The 16,927-nt window shown below is 53.9% G+C and overlaps 5 protein-coding genes across 8 annotated transcripts; 3 read left to right on the top strand and 2 right to left on the bottom strand.

Annotated features, from left to right (window-relative positions):
* Window positions 1-23: 23 nt before the first annotated feature.
* FBXW9 (F-box and WD repeat domain containing 9) lies at window positions 24-6,258 on the top strand. Of its 2 annotated transcripts, XM_020994904.2 has the most exons (10): window positions 24-954; window positions 1,133-1,272; window positions 2,417-2,545; window positions 2,646-2,758; window positions 2,874-2,965; window positions 3,235-3,383; window positions 3,565-3,678; window positions 4,029-4,118; window positions 4,200-4,265; window positions 4,354-6,258. In XM_020994904.2, the coding sequence occupies exons 1-10, from the start codon at window positions 492-494 to the stop codon at window positions 4,426-4,428; spliced, it is 1,431 nt and encodes a 476-aa protein (XP_020850563.1). In that variant the 5' UTR covers window positions 24-491; the 3' UTR covers window positions 4,429-6,258. The 2 variants fall into 2 exon arrangements, with proteins under 2 accessions (XP_020850563.1, XP_020850564.1); XM_020994905.2 differs by lacking the exon at window positions 2,417-2,545.
* GNG14 (G protein subunit gamma 14) lies at window positions 5,145-5,765 on the bottom strand. Its single transcript, XM_020994910.2, has 2 exons — window positions 5,673-5,765; window positions 5,145-5,584 (listed from the first exon to the last, which is right to left on the bottom strand). The coding sequence occupies exons 1-2, from the start codon at window positions 5,763-5,765 to the stop codon at window positions 5,459-5,461; spliced, it is 219 nt and encodes a 72-aa protein (XP_020850569.1). The 3' UTR covers window positions 5,145-5,458.
* A 2,917-nt stretch (window positions 6,259-9,175) lies between the features above and the next one.
* DHPS (deoxyhypusine synthase) lies at window positions 9,176-12,477 on the top strand. 2 transcript variants are annotated; one of them, XM_020994906.2, is made up of 9 exons: window positions 9,176-9,518; window positions 10,120-10,284; window positions 10,450-10,571; window positions 10,652-10,748; window positions 10,900-10,986; window positions 11,196-11,301; window positions 11,438-11,541; window positions 11,973-12,098; window positions 12,189-12,477. In XM_020994906.2, exons 1-9 carry the CDS (start codon window positions 9,288-9,290, stop codon window positions 12,282-12,284), a joined length of 1,134 nt encoding a protein of 377 aa, XP_020850565.1. In that variant the 5' UTR covers window positions 9,176-9,287; the 3' UTR covers window positions 12,285-12,477. The 2 variants fall into 2 exon arrangements, with proteins under 2 accessions (XP_020850565.1, XP_078010049.1); XM_078153923.1 differs by having other exon boundaries at window positions 11,438-11,559; window positions 12,055-12,098.
* On the bottom strand, window positions 12,293-15,805 carry WDR83 (WD repeat domain 83). 2 transcript variants are annotated; one of them, XM_020994907.2, is made up of 10 exons: window positions 15,697-15,805; window positions 14,960-15,076; window positions 14,644-14,764; window positions 14,252-14,357; window positions 13,847-13,895; window positions 13,629-13,755; window positions 13,471-13,538; window positions 13,288-13,396; window positions 12,724-12,838; window positions 12,293-12,649 (listed from the first exon to the last, which is right to left on the bottom strand). In XM_020994907.2, the coding sequence occupies exons 2-10, from the start codon at window positions 15,060-15,062 to the stop codon at window positions 12,497-12,499; spliced, it is 951 nt and encodes a 316-aa protein (XP_020850566.1). In that variant the 5' UTR covers window positions 15,063-15,076; window positions 15,697-15,805; the 3' UTR covers window positions 12,293-12,496. The 2 variants fall into 2 exon arrangements, with proteins under 2 accessions (XP_020850566.1, XP_078010050.1); XM_078153924.1 differs by lacking the exon at window positions 15,697-15,805 and having other exon boundaries at window positions 14,960-15,162.
* WDR83OS (WD repeat domain 83 opposite strand) lies at window positions 15,193-16,858 on the top strand. The gene is made up of 4 exons (XM_020994908.2): window positions 15,193-15,301; window positions 15,803-15,908; window positions 16,060-16,157; window positions 16,338-16,858. The coding sequence occupies exons 1-4, from the start codon at window positions 15,252-15,254 to the stop codon at window positions 16,402-16,404; spliced, it is 321 nt and encodes a 106-aa protein (XP_020850567.1). The 5' UTR covers window positions 15,193-15,251; the 3' UTR covers window positions 16,405-16,858.
* Window positions 16,859-16,927: the final 69 nt, after the last annotated feature.

Raw genomic sequence — 16,927 nt, 5'->3', positions numbered from 1 at the left:
CAGGGATTACCGGGGAGCCTGCTAGCAATCCTCGCTCCCCCAGCCCGAGCAGCCCCGCCCAGAGGTAGCGGAAGCGAACGTCTCCTCTACTTCCGGCTCGTGGACGGGCCGGCTACTTTTGTGCTGCGTCATCAGTCGACGCCGGAAGTAACGGCTTGGTGCCTTGGAGACGAAATATTTGTAGCTGGGGCGTCGGCGCCCGAGCGGGTGACAGGTGGGAGGTGGGGCGGCTCCAGGGCAGGCCCATCTGCCCGCGCTCGCTTCTCACCCCCATACCCCGGGCCCCTTCACGACCAGGCCCCGTGTAGCGCAGTGTGGTGCGGTGGGAAGAGCCCTGGATTGGAACGAGAGGAGCTGGATTCGAGACCTGCCTTTGTCATTATACTGCTCGTGTGACACTGGGCGAGTCACTTCCCTCGTCTGAGCCTCGGTGTCTTCCTCCATAAAGTGAGGGCCCGCGAGGGCCCTTCCAGCCCTTACCCTGTGATCGTATGCTCTCAGGGTGCCTCCCCTTCCCAACTTGGTTCCCCAGGGTATCCCCCAGCATGGAGCTACCCCCAGACGACTCCCAGGGCTGGGATGAGGACTCGGACCCTGAGACGGACCCGGATGCCCAAGCCCAGGAGTACATCGAACGGGTTCTGGGCTCGCCCGGCCCGGCCCTGGCCCGCACGGTCCTGGCTCCCCCGCCCACGGTCAGCCCTAGGCCAGCCCCCGCGGAGTTGTGGCGTGAGTCCAGGTGGTCCCCCGGGGCGGAGCCCGGCCCGGCCGCGTCCGGGCTGCTGGGTCTGCCGCTGGAGCTGATCCTGGAGATCTGCTCCTACCTGGAGGCGAGGCTGGTGCTGGGGGTCCTGCCCCTGGTGTGTCGGACCCTCAGAGACATCGTCCAAGACCAGGTTATGTGGAAGATCCGCGTGCAGAAGCTCCTGGGGGGGGCCTACCCCGTGGTGGAAGGTGCGGGGACCGGGGGAGGGACTCGGGGCCTTCGGGGGTGCCGAGTTGTTTTCCTGGGCCACGTGTCTGGAAGCAAGGGGCTGAATCAGGTAGTGAGGCTGTGCTGGGGAGGAGGCTAGAGAGGAGACAGGCTTCGTGGGTGGGGCAGGGTTCAGACCTCACTACCCCCCACCCCCAGAGGAGGACTTTGACTGGCCAGCTGCTTGCATCGAATTGGAGGAGCACTTGGGCCGCTGGGCAGACGATGGGCGACGGGCCGAATACTTCTGCTTGTCTGACGGCCACTTTGCGTCCATCGACTCTGTGCTCCTGCTGCAGGTGAGGACAAGGCAAGTCTTCTGGGTGGGGAGGTTGGAAGCAATCTGGATTTGAAGTGGAGGATTTAGAGCTGCAGGAGACCTTAGCTATGGTCACAGATCCGATTTCTATAACTTTGTAGGTTTGAAAAGCATAACCTCTGAGGGAGAGAGAGAGAGAAGTGATAGATGAGAAATTTCTATATTTGAAAGGTGAAAAAACTGAAGCTCAAAAATTTAACAATTTTTTTTGGAGGCATTCAGGGTTCAGTGACTTACCCAGGGTCATACAACTAGAGTTTAATTACTTTTTGAGCTCCACTTCTCATATCACCTGTTGGACATCTCCACCTGTCAAATGATACATGTCCAAAACTGAACTCCTCCTTTCTTTTGTCTAAACCCACCCTTCTTCCTAGCTTACTGTTTCTGCCAAGGGCACCAGCATCTTGAAGTCTTCTCTCTCCATTACCTCCATATCCTGTTAGCTACCAAGTCTAATTGCTTCTACTTCCACAACATCTCTCAGATCCAAGTCCCAGGCCCTCATCTGCTCTGATGGTTACAATTCACCTCCTTGCCTCCACTGTCCTCCTCATCCCATTCATCCATGTCGCTCTACTGCTTGAGAAGCTTTTATAGATGAAAATGCTGTTTAAAGAGCATTCATTTAGAGCGTGTCACAATATCTGTCTCTTGAGATTTACTGTATCTCTCATTCTTCCTCCTTCTGCATTCCTTCCCAACTAGCCTGTTTGCTTTTCCTCCAACTTGGAATTAGACCTTTACTGTACATATTCCTCACCTTAGCTCCCTTCAAGTCATAGCTCAAGTGCCATTTTCTTAAAAAAAAAAAAGCCCTTGGTTTACTTTAACACCCTATGATGAACGTCAGTGTTCATACCCAGTGAGCTGGTTATTACCGATTACCAGAGCCAGGATTTGAACTCCAAGTCTAAGCATAGTGGAAAGATCTCTGGACTTGAAGAACTTAATTTGTGACCTTGGGCATAGAGCTTAAATTTTCTGGGCTTCAGTTTCCTCATCTGTATTGTGATGGGGTTAGATCAGATATCTCAAAGGTCACATCTAGCTCTTAAGTCCTGTCCTGGGGCTGTATTTTATGCTTTTTATGGCCCTGGCACCCCACCTGTGTCCTCCTTCAGGGTGGGGCACTCTGTGTCTCTGGCTCTCGGGACCGAAATGTCAACTTATGGGACTTAAGACAGCTTGGAGTAGATCCAGGCAAGGTTCTGGTCAAGGCCCTGGGTACCCAGCGGAGCGGGACCCACAAGGTGAGAGATCGGGAGCCAGGCTCTGGGGTGATCCTTCTGCTGGCTCATGCCTATGCCTCCCGAACGGGACTCCATGCCCTGATTTCCCCCAATTCTCCAGGGCTGGGTCTGGTCCCTGGCTGCCCAGGATAACCGCGTCTGCTCGGGCTCCTGGGATAGCACTGTGAAACTCTGGGACATGGAAGCTGATGGGCAGCAGTTTGGGGAGATCAGGTATGTGGTGGGCATAGGGGAGGGAGTGATAAAGTTCAGGCCATGTGGGGATGGAGAAGTGTGAGGCCCAGAGGGCCCAACTTCCCTTCCCCGAGCCCCATTCCTGTCTCCCTAGGGGCAAGGCTGCAGTGCTCTGTCTCTCCTACCGTCCTGACATCCTGGTCACTGGCACCTATGATAAGAAAGTTACTGTTTACGACCCCCGAGGTGGGTGCCCAGAATCCTGGGCGGAGATGGGGAAAGCGGGGTCCCCAGGGGAGTGTAGAAGAGGGCTTTGTCTGGCCAGAGAAGACACTTCCAGGGTTGAGAGCAAGGAGCTCCTTGTACTAGCTGGGGGTGGCTGATAGTATTGTCACAGCCAGGGATCAAGCCTCAGAAGGGGGGCCTTCCCAAGAATCCACCTGGCCTGGACCTGGAGCCCTTGGGAGGGCAGAAAGTGACCAGCTGTTGTAATGCCCGACTCACCCCTGGCGCAGCGGGCCAGGCCCTGGTGAAGAGCCGAAGGCTGCATTCAAGCGCTGTGCTGGCCTTGTTGGCGGATGACCAGTACATCATCTCGGGGAGTGAGGACCGAACCTTGGTGGTGTTTGAGCGGCGGACCAACAGCGTCCTCCAACGGCTGCAGGTGCCGGGACCCAGCAGGGCCAGGACGGGAGGGTCGGGGTGGGGACTGGCTCCACAACTCCATCCTTGATGGGGGGATCTAGGGGGAAGGGGTGGTGCTCAGCCTCTGAGCGGCCCTTGGGGCGGGGTGGAGGGCAGGGCCTGATCTTTTCTCCTCTGAGCTGCCTTCTTCTTGCCACCAGCTGGAGTCATACCTACTGTGCATGTCTTACCGAGAGCCCCAGCTCTGGGCTGGGGACAACCAGGGCCTGCTCTATGTGTTCGAGAACCACGGAGGCCAGTTCAAGCATGTCAGGGTGTGGTATTTCTCAGTTCCACTCACCTTGGCTCAACCTCTTCCCTTGCCCATTTCTCTTCTGGCATTGGGGTAGGAGGGAGAACCATGGCAAATAATCTCCCAAGGTTTCAGTGTCTTCCTCTGTTAAATGAAAGGTTTGGGCTGGGTGATCCCTAAGCCTGCTTTTTTGTTTTTGTTTTTCATTCTAAGAGTTGGGAAAGGGGATGGGCAGAAGAGCCCTGGATCAGCAGCTGCTCTGGGAATATGAACTTAGTTGGGAACAGGGTTAAGAGGGTGTGAGGAGAGCAGGGCCTGGTGTTGGGTGATAAAAACCCTGCATGTCCCATCCCTTGTGTCTCTTCCCTGTAGTCCTTCGATGTGGGGCATAGGTCACAAATCACTGGCATTGAACATTCCTTGGGGTCACTTTATACCACATCCACGGACAAGACCATTCGGGTAAGCACCAGTTGGCCAGGATCCCCAAATTGAACTGCAGACCCTCGCCTCCAGACCCTGAGCCTCGTTTCTCCTCCCCAGGTACATGTGCCCACTGACCCACCACGGACCATCTGTACCCGAAGCCACCACAATGTTCTTAATGGGGTAAGGTCCCTCTTCCCAGGCTCTCTTTGCTACAGCCCCTCCCCCCTGCACTTCAGTGAGGTTTCTCTTCCTGATTTCCCCCTGCCAGGTCTGTGCGGATGGCAATGTGGTGGTGGCTGCATCCGGGGGCCTGTCCTTGGAGGTGTGGCGATTGACGCCCTGAAGTAGGGGGGCCCAGAGGACTGGGTCTGGCTGAGGCATCTTTGGACCTGTGCTGCTGCCCACACTTCCCCCGTCACGGCCCCAAGCCCTGTTATTGGGGCCCGTCCCAACCTTCCAGGTCTGAGACCTGGTTCTGTGGTGCTAGCAGAGCCCCTGGCCATTTTCTGTAGTGGCTGGGATCATATTGCTGCCACCATTCAAGCTCATAGCTCCTGATGGGGGATAAACCCCATCACCCAGGGCCAGAAGAGTGTTGAGGGTCCTTCCAGTGAAGGCTTGGCCTCATTCCCTCCCTTCCCCCCCACTTCCCTGTTATTTATTATTGGAATACCCCTTTCTCCTGCTGTTGAGGCCAAAGCTCAGGAATAAACCCATTGGATGATTCCCCGCTGCTGTGACCTGTGTACTGCCGGGCCTCCGCCTGTGATGTGGTGCCTTTGTGCCTTCACGTGCATGGAGATGGTGTGTCTGTGTGTGACTTGCGCCTGGGGCTGTCCCGTCTGACTTTGCAACTGAGACAGTGTTTGTGACCATGGACATTCAATCACAGCCTACTGGATGGCAGCATTGGGACTGTGACAGGAGAAGCATTTTTGTCGGAGACTGAGGGAGAGACCATGCAGTGGGTGGCTGTGAGATGCATGTATGGACACCCAGGTCCTTGGGAGAACAGCAGTTCTTGGTTCTATTTCCCAGATATGAACTCAGAGTCACCCACAGAGCTGAGGACTTTAATAAGACCTGACTCGTATTTTCCTGGGGTTCTCAGACCCTCTGGAATTGAAGGGATGGGAGAGGAGATCAAGGGGTTTTGAGGTGGGGCACAGGATGGCAATGTCTCAGGATTCAGGGATATTGGGCAGTGAGGTGCTAGGGGTGGGGTATATCTCAAGCCATGGGGACCTGGTGCCAGGGCACCTTAGGACAGGAAGGTGCAGAGTCTGTTGATAGGGGTATTGAATGAGGAATTTGAAGGAAGGAATCCAAGAGTAGGGGTGTCTAAAGACACAGGTGTTCCTTGAGAGGGGGGGTCACAGGATGGTGCATGGCTTTTTCTCCTTGAAGGGGTTGACAGCAGCTGGGATGCCCATGAGGAATGGGTCACTCTTGGCATGTTCCACACAGTACTGCAAGAGCTCCCCTGCTGCCTTGGATACCTAGGGCCAGATCAGGGCCTAGCTAGTCCTCAGGGACCCAGGCCCATCCCTACTCCCAGCCCATCCTCTCCCAGTCTCAAGCCCTCACCTGGACACGGTCAATGCCGGCCTCCATCCGCAGCTGCTCCACTGCCCAGCGTGCTTGGCCTATGTCACTGCCACTTGACATCTTGCTGGACATCTGCCGTGTTGTTGAGAGGGACTTGGAGCTGCCTGAATGCGATCAAGCTCCCCTGGCTCCTTGCAGCAAGAGACATCAGCTGTCAGCCCCCACACCCCAGTCCCTTCCCGAGTCACTCCCGGACCTGTTTGGGCTCATAGCCTTGTCCTGCCATTTAGTTGTGTGACCGAAACCTAGGACAAGTTATCCCACCCTGCCCCCGCCTCAGTTTTCTCATCTGAGAAATGAGAAGATCTCTGCAACCTTTCCTAGCTTTAAATAGTATGGTTCCCAAGCCTGCTTCCTTCATCTCCTTTTTTCCTCCTGAAATGCCCTGGCTGGCCCAGGCCGAAGACTGAGGAGAAATGGATCATTTTCCTGGAAGGCAAGAAAGGCTAGGCAAGCATTGAATGTGGACTCAGGATCCAGATTCAAGGCTCAACTCTTCAAATCTCTTTCCTTCTCTGGGCCTCAGTTTCTTTGTTTGTAAAATAAAAATACTGGACTAAATAAATTTTTTTTGGACTAAATAATTTTTTAACCTTCCTATCCTAAATCCTATGCTCCTCACCTCTCCAAAGAAGAGTGTTCCTCTCTCTGTCAGGGTCTGGTTCTGGTTAGTGCCCAGGGAGCAATGCAGCTCCCCCCATCCACTAATAATAGCCCAGCCCCCTGGACTCCTAGGGTCTAGGCTGTCCCTTTCTTCCTTCCCACCAGTGCCTTTGAAGCCAGGACACCTGGGGAGTGAAATGTCACTGCCAGGAAACAGCAGCAGCTGCAGTGGCTGTGGGGTGGGTGATCCCTTTGAGGGGTGGGCAAGGGTTGGACATCACAGTAACCCTATATCTGTCAGGCAGGAACCCAGAAGAAACCTAGTGTTGGGGGTCCAACCACATAGCTTGATGTCTCAGAATCCTGCCTGATTTTATGGATTATAGGATATCACAACCAGAAGGAATAGAGAGCACCTACAGTGGTGGTCTCCAAAGTAGAGTCCATGCACTCTCGAGGGTGCTGGGGTATGACTCCAACGGGTACGTGACCAGAGGAGTGGGAAGATGGGTTGCCCTTCACCTTCCCCTCCATAAGCAATCGTGGGCTGATTTCCAACACATCCACACCAAAAGAAAAATAATCTGAATATAATAAGGGATCCTTTTCCTCTTCTACTATCTAAATGGAAATGCTTAAATTCGTATTGGTGAAATTCAGAACAAACAACCTCCTGCAATCTTTCGCACCACGTCCCACCACTGACCTCTTGTGGCCTCACCGGGTACCTGTCCCTCAGGGTGCTTCTAACCTCATCCTGACCCAGCCAACCTGTGGCACGTGTGAGTGCAGGCCAAGGCAAGGCTGTGCCACCAAGATCCTCTCATGGTCAGACCATGCCTCCCAGGAAGAAGTCCCCTCTCTCTTCTTCCCACTTCATTGTCACTGAGTCACCGAGAATAAGGATACATTGTGGTCCTTTGAAGCCTAAGGAACTTCCCTATTCCTGGTACCCAAGTCGGTGTTCACACTCAAAGCCACCCCATAGTCCTTAATTCCTGTCTTACCCCACATAACCTATCAATAGTTGTGTTCTTTTTATCTCTCACAATGATCTTTTTGTCTCCAGTCACCTTTGCTGGGACCTTTCAGCCTTTCACCCAGACTTTTACCAATAGTTTAATTGGCCTCCCCGCCTTATATCTGTCCTCTACATACATAGCTGCCAGTGATTTTCTCAGAGCACAGGTCAGACCATGCTATTCCTTATTCAATAAATGTCAATGGTGCCCTGTTGGACCACGTGATCAAAGATTATGTTTTTTAAATTTACATTTTTGTATAAGTGTTATTATGCATATGTTATCACAGTGGTAGGGAAATAGGGACTGTGATTTTCATTCTTATGGGGATCCTCTAGGTAAGGAAATTCCTTTTTCCAGTGCAGGTTGACATCAGAGCACCTCAATGTTATGTGACCTGCCCATCATCACAGAGCTGCCATGTGTCAGGATTTGAATCCAGCTCTCTATCCACTATACCATTATTCGTTGTTGTTTCGGTAGGGTCTAACTCTTTGTGACCCCTCCCCCCCAGTTGGGGTTTTCTTGGCAAAGATACTGGAGTGATTTTCCATTTCCTCCTCCAGCTCACTTGATGAGGAAACTGAAGCAACCAGCATTAGGTGATCTGCCCAGGGTCACCCAGCTAGTTAGTGTCTGAGGCTGGATTTGTCTTCCTGTCTCCAGGCCTGGTACTCTACCCACTGTGCCACCTAGCTGCCCTTATACATTATACACCTCCATATAAATAAATTTATGTAGAGAAGTTACAAATAAATATACACATATCGGGGCTATGTGCTCAAACATTTTTAATCGGCAAGATGCATGGTATCAAAAGGTTTGGAGACCATTGATCTAGTCTATGTGTCCAAACGTTGTTGACCGATGAGGTGTGTGATGTAACAAAGTTCTGGAGATCTAATGTGCAAAGGAAAAAGATCTGAATTTGGAGTTAGGAGACAGTGGTTGGGCTCCTGGCTGCTACCTAGATGCTGTGTGCCCTGGACAAGTCCATCAAGCTCTCTGAGCCCCAATTCCTTCATGGGTGGTAAGCCCGCCCTCGTTTTTCGCTTTCCACTACCCTTATATAAGGTGTATTATTTTATGCCTTGGCATGGCTAGCTTCCAGCAGGTAGGTGGCACAGCAGACAGAGTGCCAGAACTGGAATAAGGAAGACCTGTGTTCAGATGCAACCTCAGACACTAGCTGTGTGATCCTGGAAAAGTCACTTAACACTGTTTGCCTCAGTTTCCTATATCCATCAAATGAAACGGAAAAGGGAATGGCAAACCACTCCAGCACGACTGCGGAGAGAACCCTAATGGGGTCAGGAAGAGTCAGACTGAAAACAATCTAGCTTCTCTGCTAGACTGAGCTGCATAAAGGCAGTTATAATGGCCTGTCTAAACTTTCAGTCTTTCCCCTTTCCTAGCTCAGTGCACTGCACTGCTTTGCTGGTTGACTGATCTGTGAAATGGGCACACTGGGCTAGAAAAGGGATCGCCAACGTGCCTTCTACCTCCCAGTCCGTGATTTTACAGAGAGGGGGACTAGAGACCCAGAGGGGCAGGGTGTTGACCAACCTTATTCAGCTCCAGAGCTGTGAGGAGGCCTTGGCCCTGCCCAAGCCAGGAGAGTCCGCACCCTGTGCATCTCCTAGACACCATGCAGAGGCAAGGACCGTCGCCCTGCCTCGTGGGACCAGGAACCAACGCGGGGAGCCTGGAGGCCCTCTACGGGTGATCGATAGAGGGCGGGAGAGCGCGCGCGAAGCTCTCGAGCCTCGGCGGCCTCCGTAGAAGAAATGAGGGTCAAGAAAAAGGAGCTGAGCCTCCATCGCCACGTGATGTGCAACATTTCCGGTCCTTCACCATTTCAGGTCCCCGTCCTCACTTCCTCGGCAAGCCGGGATCGCGCTGAGCGCCCGGTGAGCCGAGGTCGGGCGGGGCGGCCTGACCTTGGCCTCCAACCTCCCCCAAAGGGCGCATGGAAGGCTCCCCGGAGGAGGAGTGTGGGGAGGGGCCCGGGCCACGACCGCCCCCGGGAGTTGTGGACGCCGTCCTCAGGCACAGCTCGGCGCTGCCCGTGGAGGCCGTCCAGGTCCGGGGCTACGACTTCAACCGCGGCCTGGACTATGGCGCTCTCCTGCGCGCCTTCGCCACCACCGGCTTCCAGGCCACCAGCTTCGGCCGCGCCGTGCAGCAGGTCAACGCCATGGTGAGGGGGCGGGGCTGGAGAAGAGGGCTAGGTTAAGACTGTTGGGGTCCTAGGAAGAAATGGGGACAAGTGAGGGTCCGTCAATGTCAAGAGCATTGGGAGAGGAGTGGGTGAGGGAATAAGGGATAATTCCACTGTATGCAAAGCTCCCAGAAGGGAAGACCCAGCAGTGAAGGAGCCAACCACATAATTTGATGTCTGTGGATCGAAGATGAGAGCCTTTACCCTGGGGTAAAAGGGAATTTCAAACTTGGGGAAATCGTTGCCGGGGTGAAGCCTGGAGGGGCAATGGGATACTGAGGAGACTGTCAAAGCATGAAAGAAGCTGTTGGCAACAAGGTGTTCAGTGGTGAACAAGTGTTGAGATACAAGCATGTGTCACTGTGTGTACCTCTGCCCAATCCAGAGTTTAAGGGACCAAGTCAGGGGATGAGTTCGTTTCCCTTTGGAATCTTGGGTTGGTCTTTCATCTTCAGTAGACTTCAGTTTCTGCATCTATGGAACAATTCGAGGAACATTACCTTTAAGTGGGCCCTGCTTCCCAGCAAACCCAGGCTTTAAGTTTGGAGAGATATCACAGTCACTCCACCTTCTCTCCCAGATTGAGAAAAAGCTGGAGCCTCTGGGGGAGGAGGAGGAGAACCGCACAGACTTGAATCCAAGCCATCGGCCAGTGACCGGCTGTACCATCTTCTTGGGCTACACGTCAAATCTCATCAGCTCTGGTGTCCGAGAGACCATTCGTTACCTGGTGCAGCATAATATGGTGCGGGAGAGTGGCCTTGGTCAAGGCCTGGAGACCCTCAGGAGCTTAGTGAAAGATCTCCTTTGGCTGGGAGAGGAGTGGGTTTGGAGCTGGGGAGAGGGGCGGCTAAAGTACCACTTATGCCAAGGGTGATTTCTGCTGATTCTCTTGGGCTTGGCCCTGCAGGTGGATGTTCTAGTGACAACTGCAGGTGGTATAGAGGAAGATCTGATCAAATGCCTGGCACCCACATATCTGGGCGAATTTAGCCTGAAGGGGAAGGACCTGAGACAAAATGGCATCAATAGGTATGGGTGAGGAAGGGGGGGGCCACTGTGGAGGCTTCTCTGCCTCAGAGCCTTGAAGTGACTGACCCTTAACCCTTCAGGATTGGAAACCTGCTTGTCCCTAATAACAATTACTGCAAGTTTGAGGACTGGCTAATGCCGATTCTGGACCAGATGGTTCTGGAGCAAAATACAGAGGTGGCTACAGTTCAGGGAGTGGGATAGAGGGCCTGGGTCAGGGGTCATTGGGGAGGGCATTCACCAATGGACCAAAGGGGTGGGGCATGCAGGGATTGGGAGGGGAAGTGTTCCTTGAGGTCAAGAGACCCAAGGGCCTGTCCTTTCCTAGGGGGTGAAATGGACACCATCGAAGATGATTGCACGATTGGGCAAAGAGATCAACAATCCTGAGTCTGTGTATTACTGGGCGCAGAAGGTATGACCTATTAGTGAAAAAGGTGTGGAGTGTTAAGATTTCTGTCCAAATATCCCTGAGGCCCTGTCCCTATGATCTTTGAACTCAGTGCCCTTTTCCCATTTTTTCATCCTCTTCTCTTTTGGCCCAGTAGTTGGGGAGGGAGAGTATAGATAAGAGAGGGAGTCTTGTATCCCCACCCTGTAGTGACTTCTGATTCCACTATCTAGAACAATATCCCAGTGCTAAGTCCAGCTCTGACAGATGGATCTCTTGGGGATATGGTCTTCTTCCATTCATATAAGAAACCAGGGCTTGTACTGGACATTGTGGAAGGTGAGCTTTCCCCCGCACCTCCTAGGGCCTGACAGTGGGGCAGGGTGGTGTGGCATGAAAGGGGAACCATGCTTCAAAGAGGGTAGTGGCATTGGGAAACCAGGAGTCACCAGTAAAGCCCGATTCTTTTGCCCAGATTTACGACTCATCAATGCTCAGGCCATCTTTGCCAAGCACACAGGCATGATCATCCTCGGGGGAGGCCTGGTGAAACACCACATTGCCAATGCTAACCTCATGGTAAGGCCGCCCTGCAGGGCCAGCTGTGACACCTGGGCATCTTTCTTTCTGCATGTCAAGGACTCTGTGACTTGTTTGACAATGCTGCTCTCTCTTCTGGAATGTTCCCACCAACCCAGAATGTTCTTGTTCCCCACATATTACTGTGAAAGTCTTCAGAGTTCTGTATAATGGCAAGAGTGTGGGACTTGGAGATAGGAGAGATGTGGTTTAAAATCCAGTTTCTGACCCTTGTCCTGTGACCCCATGGACCAGTGGCTTAAGCTCTGAACCCATCCTCATCTGTCAAATCGGATTATTACCCGTAGTCTGTCTCACCAGGGCTGCTGTGAGCATCGAGAGAGCTGTGTCTAAAGTACTGATGTGATTGGTTGAGTGTCAGCTGAACCCACTCTTCCCTCATCTCCCCTCATTCTAACCTGTCCCAACAGAGGAATGGGGCTGATTATGCTGTCTACATCAACACAGCCCAGGAATTTGACGGCTCAGACTCGGGTGCAAGGCCAGATGAAGCTGTGTCCTGGGGCAAGATCCGAATGGATGCAAAGCCCGTTAAGGCACGTCTGGTCTCAGGCTGCGGTGTTGAGAGGGGGAGGTAGCCTTGGGCCTCTAGTTATGTTTCCCTGTCTTCCAATTTCCTCCCCCAGGTTTATGCTGATGCCTCTCTTGTCTTCCCTCTGCTTGTGGCAGAGACTTTTGCCCAGAAAATCGGCGCCTTCACTCCTGAGAAAAACAACGACTGAGCGGCTGGTTCCAATTAGGACCTGGAAGCTGGGGGTCCTGGTTTCTGACCCCTCCTATTTATTGTCTCACACTTACTCCCTAGACATCCCCAGCTTTCATGGTGCCCCGGCCAAGGTCAGCAAATACCTAGGCCTGAGATAAAGTCTCTAGGTACAGATCCCTAAAGCCAATAAAATCCACGCGTCCCATCCAGGTATGTCTGTGCTATCCCTCAAGCCGGCAACTCATCCTCTGCTACAAACGACTCTTCTCGCCAGCAGTGGACGCTGCCTTCTGAGGCAGTCAGCAGGCAGGGCTCGGTGGGGTGAAAGGCCAGGGACTGGACTACGCCTCGGCTCACAGGTAGGGTCAAAGCCAGAGTGCCCTGTGACACAAAAGACAGACTGTAGTGAGAAGGAAGAGAGAGGAGGCAAGGTACTAGTCGCTGTGGGCACTTACCTCCACGAGGTCCCAGAAATAGACGTTTCCGTCCTCTGAGGCACTGACCACATGGGTATCTCGCTCACTCAGGCAGCAGTCCAGCTTGTATTTGTGATTCTTGTGCCCTGTGTACCTGAGGGAGAGACGTCAGGCTAGCCCCCTAAGAGCTCGAGACTTCCCACCCCTTACTGCAAGAAACATGCATTCAGGGATCTCCTATGGTAGCCTTACTCTGCCTTATCTAATGCTCTACTTTTTTCTCTCTCAGTTCTCTGTGCCTGGGCCTAGGATGTAGTCATTTCTGTCTGGCTTTGCTGAAATCCCCCTTCTCCATTCATTCAAGGCCTAACCCAGGCATGACCTCGAACCATGAAACTTTCCCACACTCCCCAGGAAAGTCATCTTTGATTGGTGCCTCTCTCGCCATCTCATGTTTTGTAATTGTACACCTGTTATCCCCCTTTGCCCTAGCTTTCTTTGGGTCTGTTTTCTGTGCCTGGAGAGGTTTGTACACAGGAGCTTAATTCACATTGAACATTGGGTAAATAGAAGAGGGGCCAGCTGCTTTGTAGGCTTACTCACTCTCCCAGCAGCTCCCCTGTATCTTTGTCCAGGAGTCGAAGGGAAGAGTCGAGGCTGGAGATGAGGGTGCACTGGCCATCTTTGCTAAAGCACACACAAGTGATGGGACCTGTAAAAGGGACAGGGTGAGGATCAGTGCTCCCAGCTATGCCCTCCCAGGCCCCTTGTGCCCTGAATACTCACTTCCCACATAATCTGCATACAGCTCTCCCATCCGAAGGTCATAGCGCCGTGAGCGTCCATCCACAGAACTGGGGAGAGACACAAGAGGAGGGGCTTGGGAGCGTCCAGGCTTTGTTTGGTCTCTGACAGACACATCTCTTCCCTACTTTGGCACTCACCCTGCTAAGATCTCATGGTCTGACAGCTTTATACTGGATATACCATCCTTGGCTTCATCTAGGATCTGGACAGGGTCAGGTCGTCGTGAGCGGCAGTCCCAGCATCGGACACTTGAATCGATAGAGCCTGGAGCCCAAACCCAGCTCCCAGTGAAATGGAAGCAGGGGCAGGACCTAGGCTCTTGAAGCTTCCCCTACCCCCAGGACTCTCAACTTACCAGACACAATCACTGTGGCTTCTTCATTGAACTGCACACAGTTCACCTTCTGGAAAGGCAGCATGGGATGGGGGTAGAGGAATGCTTGGTCAATGTGGGTTATTGTGTGAGGCCACAAGACCCACCCAGAACCAAGTGAGTGTAGTTCAGATTGTGGGAAGGAGCAAAGGCATGACTTGGTTGTGTAGGGTTTCTTGGGAGTAGTGGCCCTTAAACTGGACTTTGAAGGCAAGGGAAGCATAGCATGGTATGGTATGGTAAAGACAGCTGAGTAAGGACTCAGTGCAAGGTTGGTGGGGTAGGGGGTGAAGAAGACTAAGATTCTCTCGGGCCATGGGCTAGGAAGAAGGCAGGGAATGGGACAGCTTTGGATTCCCCTTCAGTCCTTCCAATCCCTGCTCTTACCGCTGCATGGCCCCGGAATTTTCGGAGAATCTGGCCTGATGCCACATCCCAAAACAGAACAGCTCGGTCACTTCCTCCAGAGCACAGGCGGCTGTTGTCAAATGAACTGGAGAGTAGGGTGCAAGAATACAGGGATCACTTGGGTACAGGAGATAGCTATATGAAGGCGGAGGGTGGGGGTACAGAGGCTGGGGAGAAGCCTTTGCCTGGGGGTTAGTTCATAGTTTGTGGATACGTAGACTTTGGAACAAAAGGAGAGTTCCAACTGCTATGGAAACACCTGGGGAAGAAGAGAGGGCCTCGGTAAGGTGGCACCGGGTGCACCAGAGCCTCAATGGAGAAGGCACATTCCGGGAACAGCTCAGGAAGGACTGGGGGATGGGGGGCCTCACCCCGCAGCATCCAGCACCTCGGCCCCGTGGCCGCCGTACGTCCGAAGCAATGTCCCCCGCAGTGGGCTCCACAAGCACAGTGACTTGTCACTGCCACAGGTCAGGCAGTATCGACCATCCACTGCACGGAAGGAGACAGTCCGAGCCCTCGCCTCCCTCCTCCACTCTCCCCGGCTTCCTCCCACCTTCCCTCTCTCTCTCCCTCCTTTTTCCCTCCTCCCCCCCTCCCGCCTCCCCTCTTTTCTCCCCATTCCCTTCCCACCTCCTCCTCTCTCTCCCTCCCCTTCTTCCCTTCCCGGCTAAGGAGAGCACAGACCATTGAAGCGCACAGCCCGCACGGCTCCCTGGCGGCAGGGCAGGCTCCGCACCGATTTCCGAGGCAGCTCCGGCTTCGTTGGCCTTGGCTCTGGGAACGCCATGTTCCGGGCGGTAACTGGAACGAAAATGTCCGAGTCTTCAGTGTTACACCCCAGAGGCTCCCCCAAGCTTAGGGAGTTGTATGGTACCGGAAGTGCCTGCGGCAGGAGCGGAAGGGGTAGGGTCAGGACCGGTGGTTCGCTTTTCTTCTCTACCGCGCGCCGCACACCCCGCCCCTTCCCGGCCCGGCGATGTCCGCGAACAACATGTCGGACCCTCGGCGGCCCAACAAGGTGCTCAGGTGAGAATCCAGCCCCGCCTTCACCCCCCCAAGCTCAGAGATTTCCTTACAGTGAAGCCTATTCCATAACTGCAACCTGAGCTTAGAGATCCTGTGAGGGAAAGCTATTTCCCTAGACTCACCTGGGAAAGCTGGCTCTTTGACTTCACACCCTACGCTTAGAGATCCTTATCTGGGGAAACTGGTTCTTTGATTTCCCAGCCTGCGCTTAGACATCGGGGTTAGGTAACCTGGTTACGTGTCTCCCGTGCGCTTGCAGATCCTGGGAGTAAAAGCTATTTCTCTTGGCTCGATTTCCTGCTTTCAGGTCCCAGGCTGGGAAAGCCGTTCTCATGACTCGCTCCCTGTACTTGAGAGATCTAGGGTGGAGAAAGTGATTCCTTTTGTTTCCTTACCCTGAGCTTAGAGAGCTTGGGCACGGAAAGCCTATTCAATGATTCTCCTCCCTGGGCTTCGAGATGGGCTGACAGAGCCCCTTTCCGTGTCACCTTCGTGTTCCAGGTACAAGCCACCTGCCACGGAGAACAACCCGGCCCTGGAGGATCCGACCCCGGACTACATGAACCTGCTGGGAATGATCTTCAGCATGTGCGGCCTCATGCTCAAGGTGCAGCCCAGGGACAGGGTGGGGAGGGTCAGTCAGCCTGGGTGAGAAGACATGCCCCTGGGGTGAGGATTCAGACCTCCGGTTTGAAGGGTTCATGGTCAGAGAGGGAGAAGACTCCAGGCCAGCCTGATTCTGCCTTTCTTCTCCCCAGCTGAAGTGGTGTGCCTGGATTGCTGTCTACTGTTCCTTCATCAGCTTTGCCAACTCTCGAAGCTCTGAAGATACCAAGCAGATGATGAGCAGCTTCATGTAAGTCCCCGGGATGGGACAAAGCCCTGGTGGGGGGTCCCAGTGTCATGAAGGAGGGGCGGTGTGCTTGACCCCTCTTGCCTTCCTTTCTCCTCACCTGTCAGAGGGTTCAAAGAGCTCCAGTTAGTTCTTCCTGGGCTGCTTCGTAGCCCCAGCCTCACCCTCTTTCCTCCCAACCAGGCTCTCCATTTCTGCTGTGGTGATGTCCTACCTCCAGAACCCCCAGCCTATGACACCCCCGTGGTAGACACCAATATCCTAGTTCTTCAGCCTGGACCTCAGAATCCTAGGGCTTTCACTATTGGTTCATGGGCCAGGATGAAGAAAAAGCCAGAAACTGGTTCATTCCTCACTCCTGTGTTCACCTCCCAGCCTCTGCTCCAAATCAGGGGCTTCAGACTGTGAGTCCTCGGTGGAACGTCCCCACTCTGACCTTACCTCTGCTGAAGGACTGCCTGTTCTTGGGCCCTGACCCTCTCAGTGCCCCCCAGCCCCAGATTCCTCTCCAGCCTCCCTGCCCCAGGCACCTTGGGCAGAGGAGGATCCTGCACCTCCTGCCTGGCCCCTCGCCACAGTGTCTGCCCACCCTCCTGGGCCAGGGTCCTTCCCAGGAGGCCGAGACTGGGGACGGACGCCCCCGGGCCGAGGCAGACCGCTTGTAAACTACCTGTAGCAACCAATACAGATGGATGTGTAAGAAAGTTTCTCCCGGCTCTGCTCATTCTCCGCCTCTTCTCTCGGGCCCCGCCTCTCCCGCCTCCTGATTGGTT

The sequence above is a fragment of the Phascolarctos cinereus genome, unplaced genomic scaffold (genome assembly GCF_003287225.1).
Source record: "Phascolarctos cinereus isolate Bilbo 61053 unplaced genomic scaffold, phaCin_HiC Scaffold_4;HRSCAF=312, whole genome shotgun sequence".
NCBI lineage: Eukaryota > Metazoa > Chordata > Mammalia > Diprotodontia > Phascolarctidae > Phascolarctos > Phascolarctos cinereus.
This window is presented reverse-complemented; position numbering and strand designations above follow the sequence as displayed.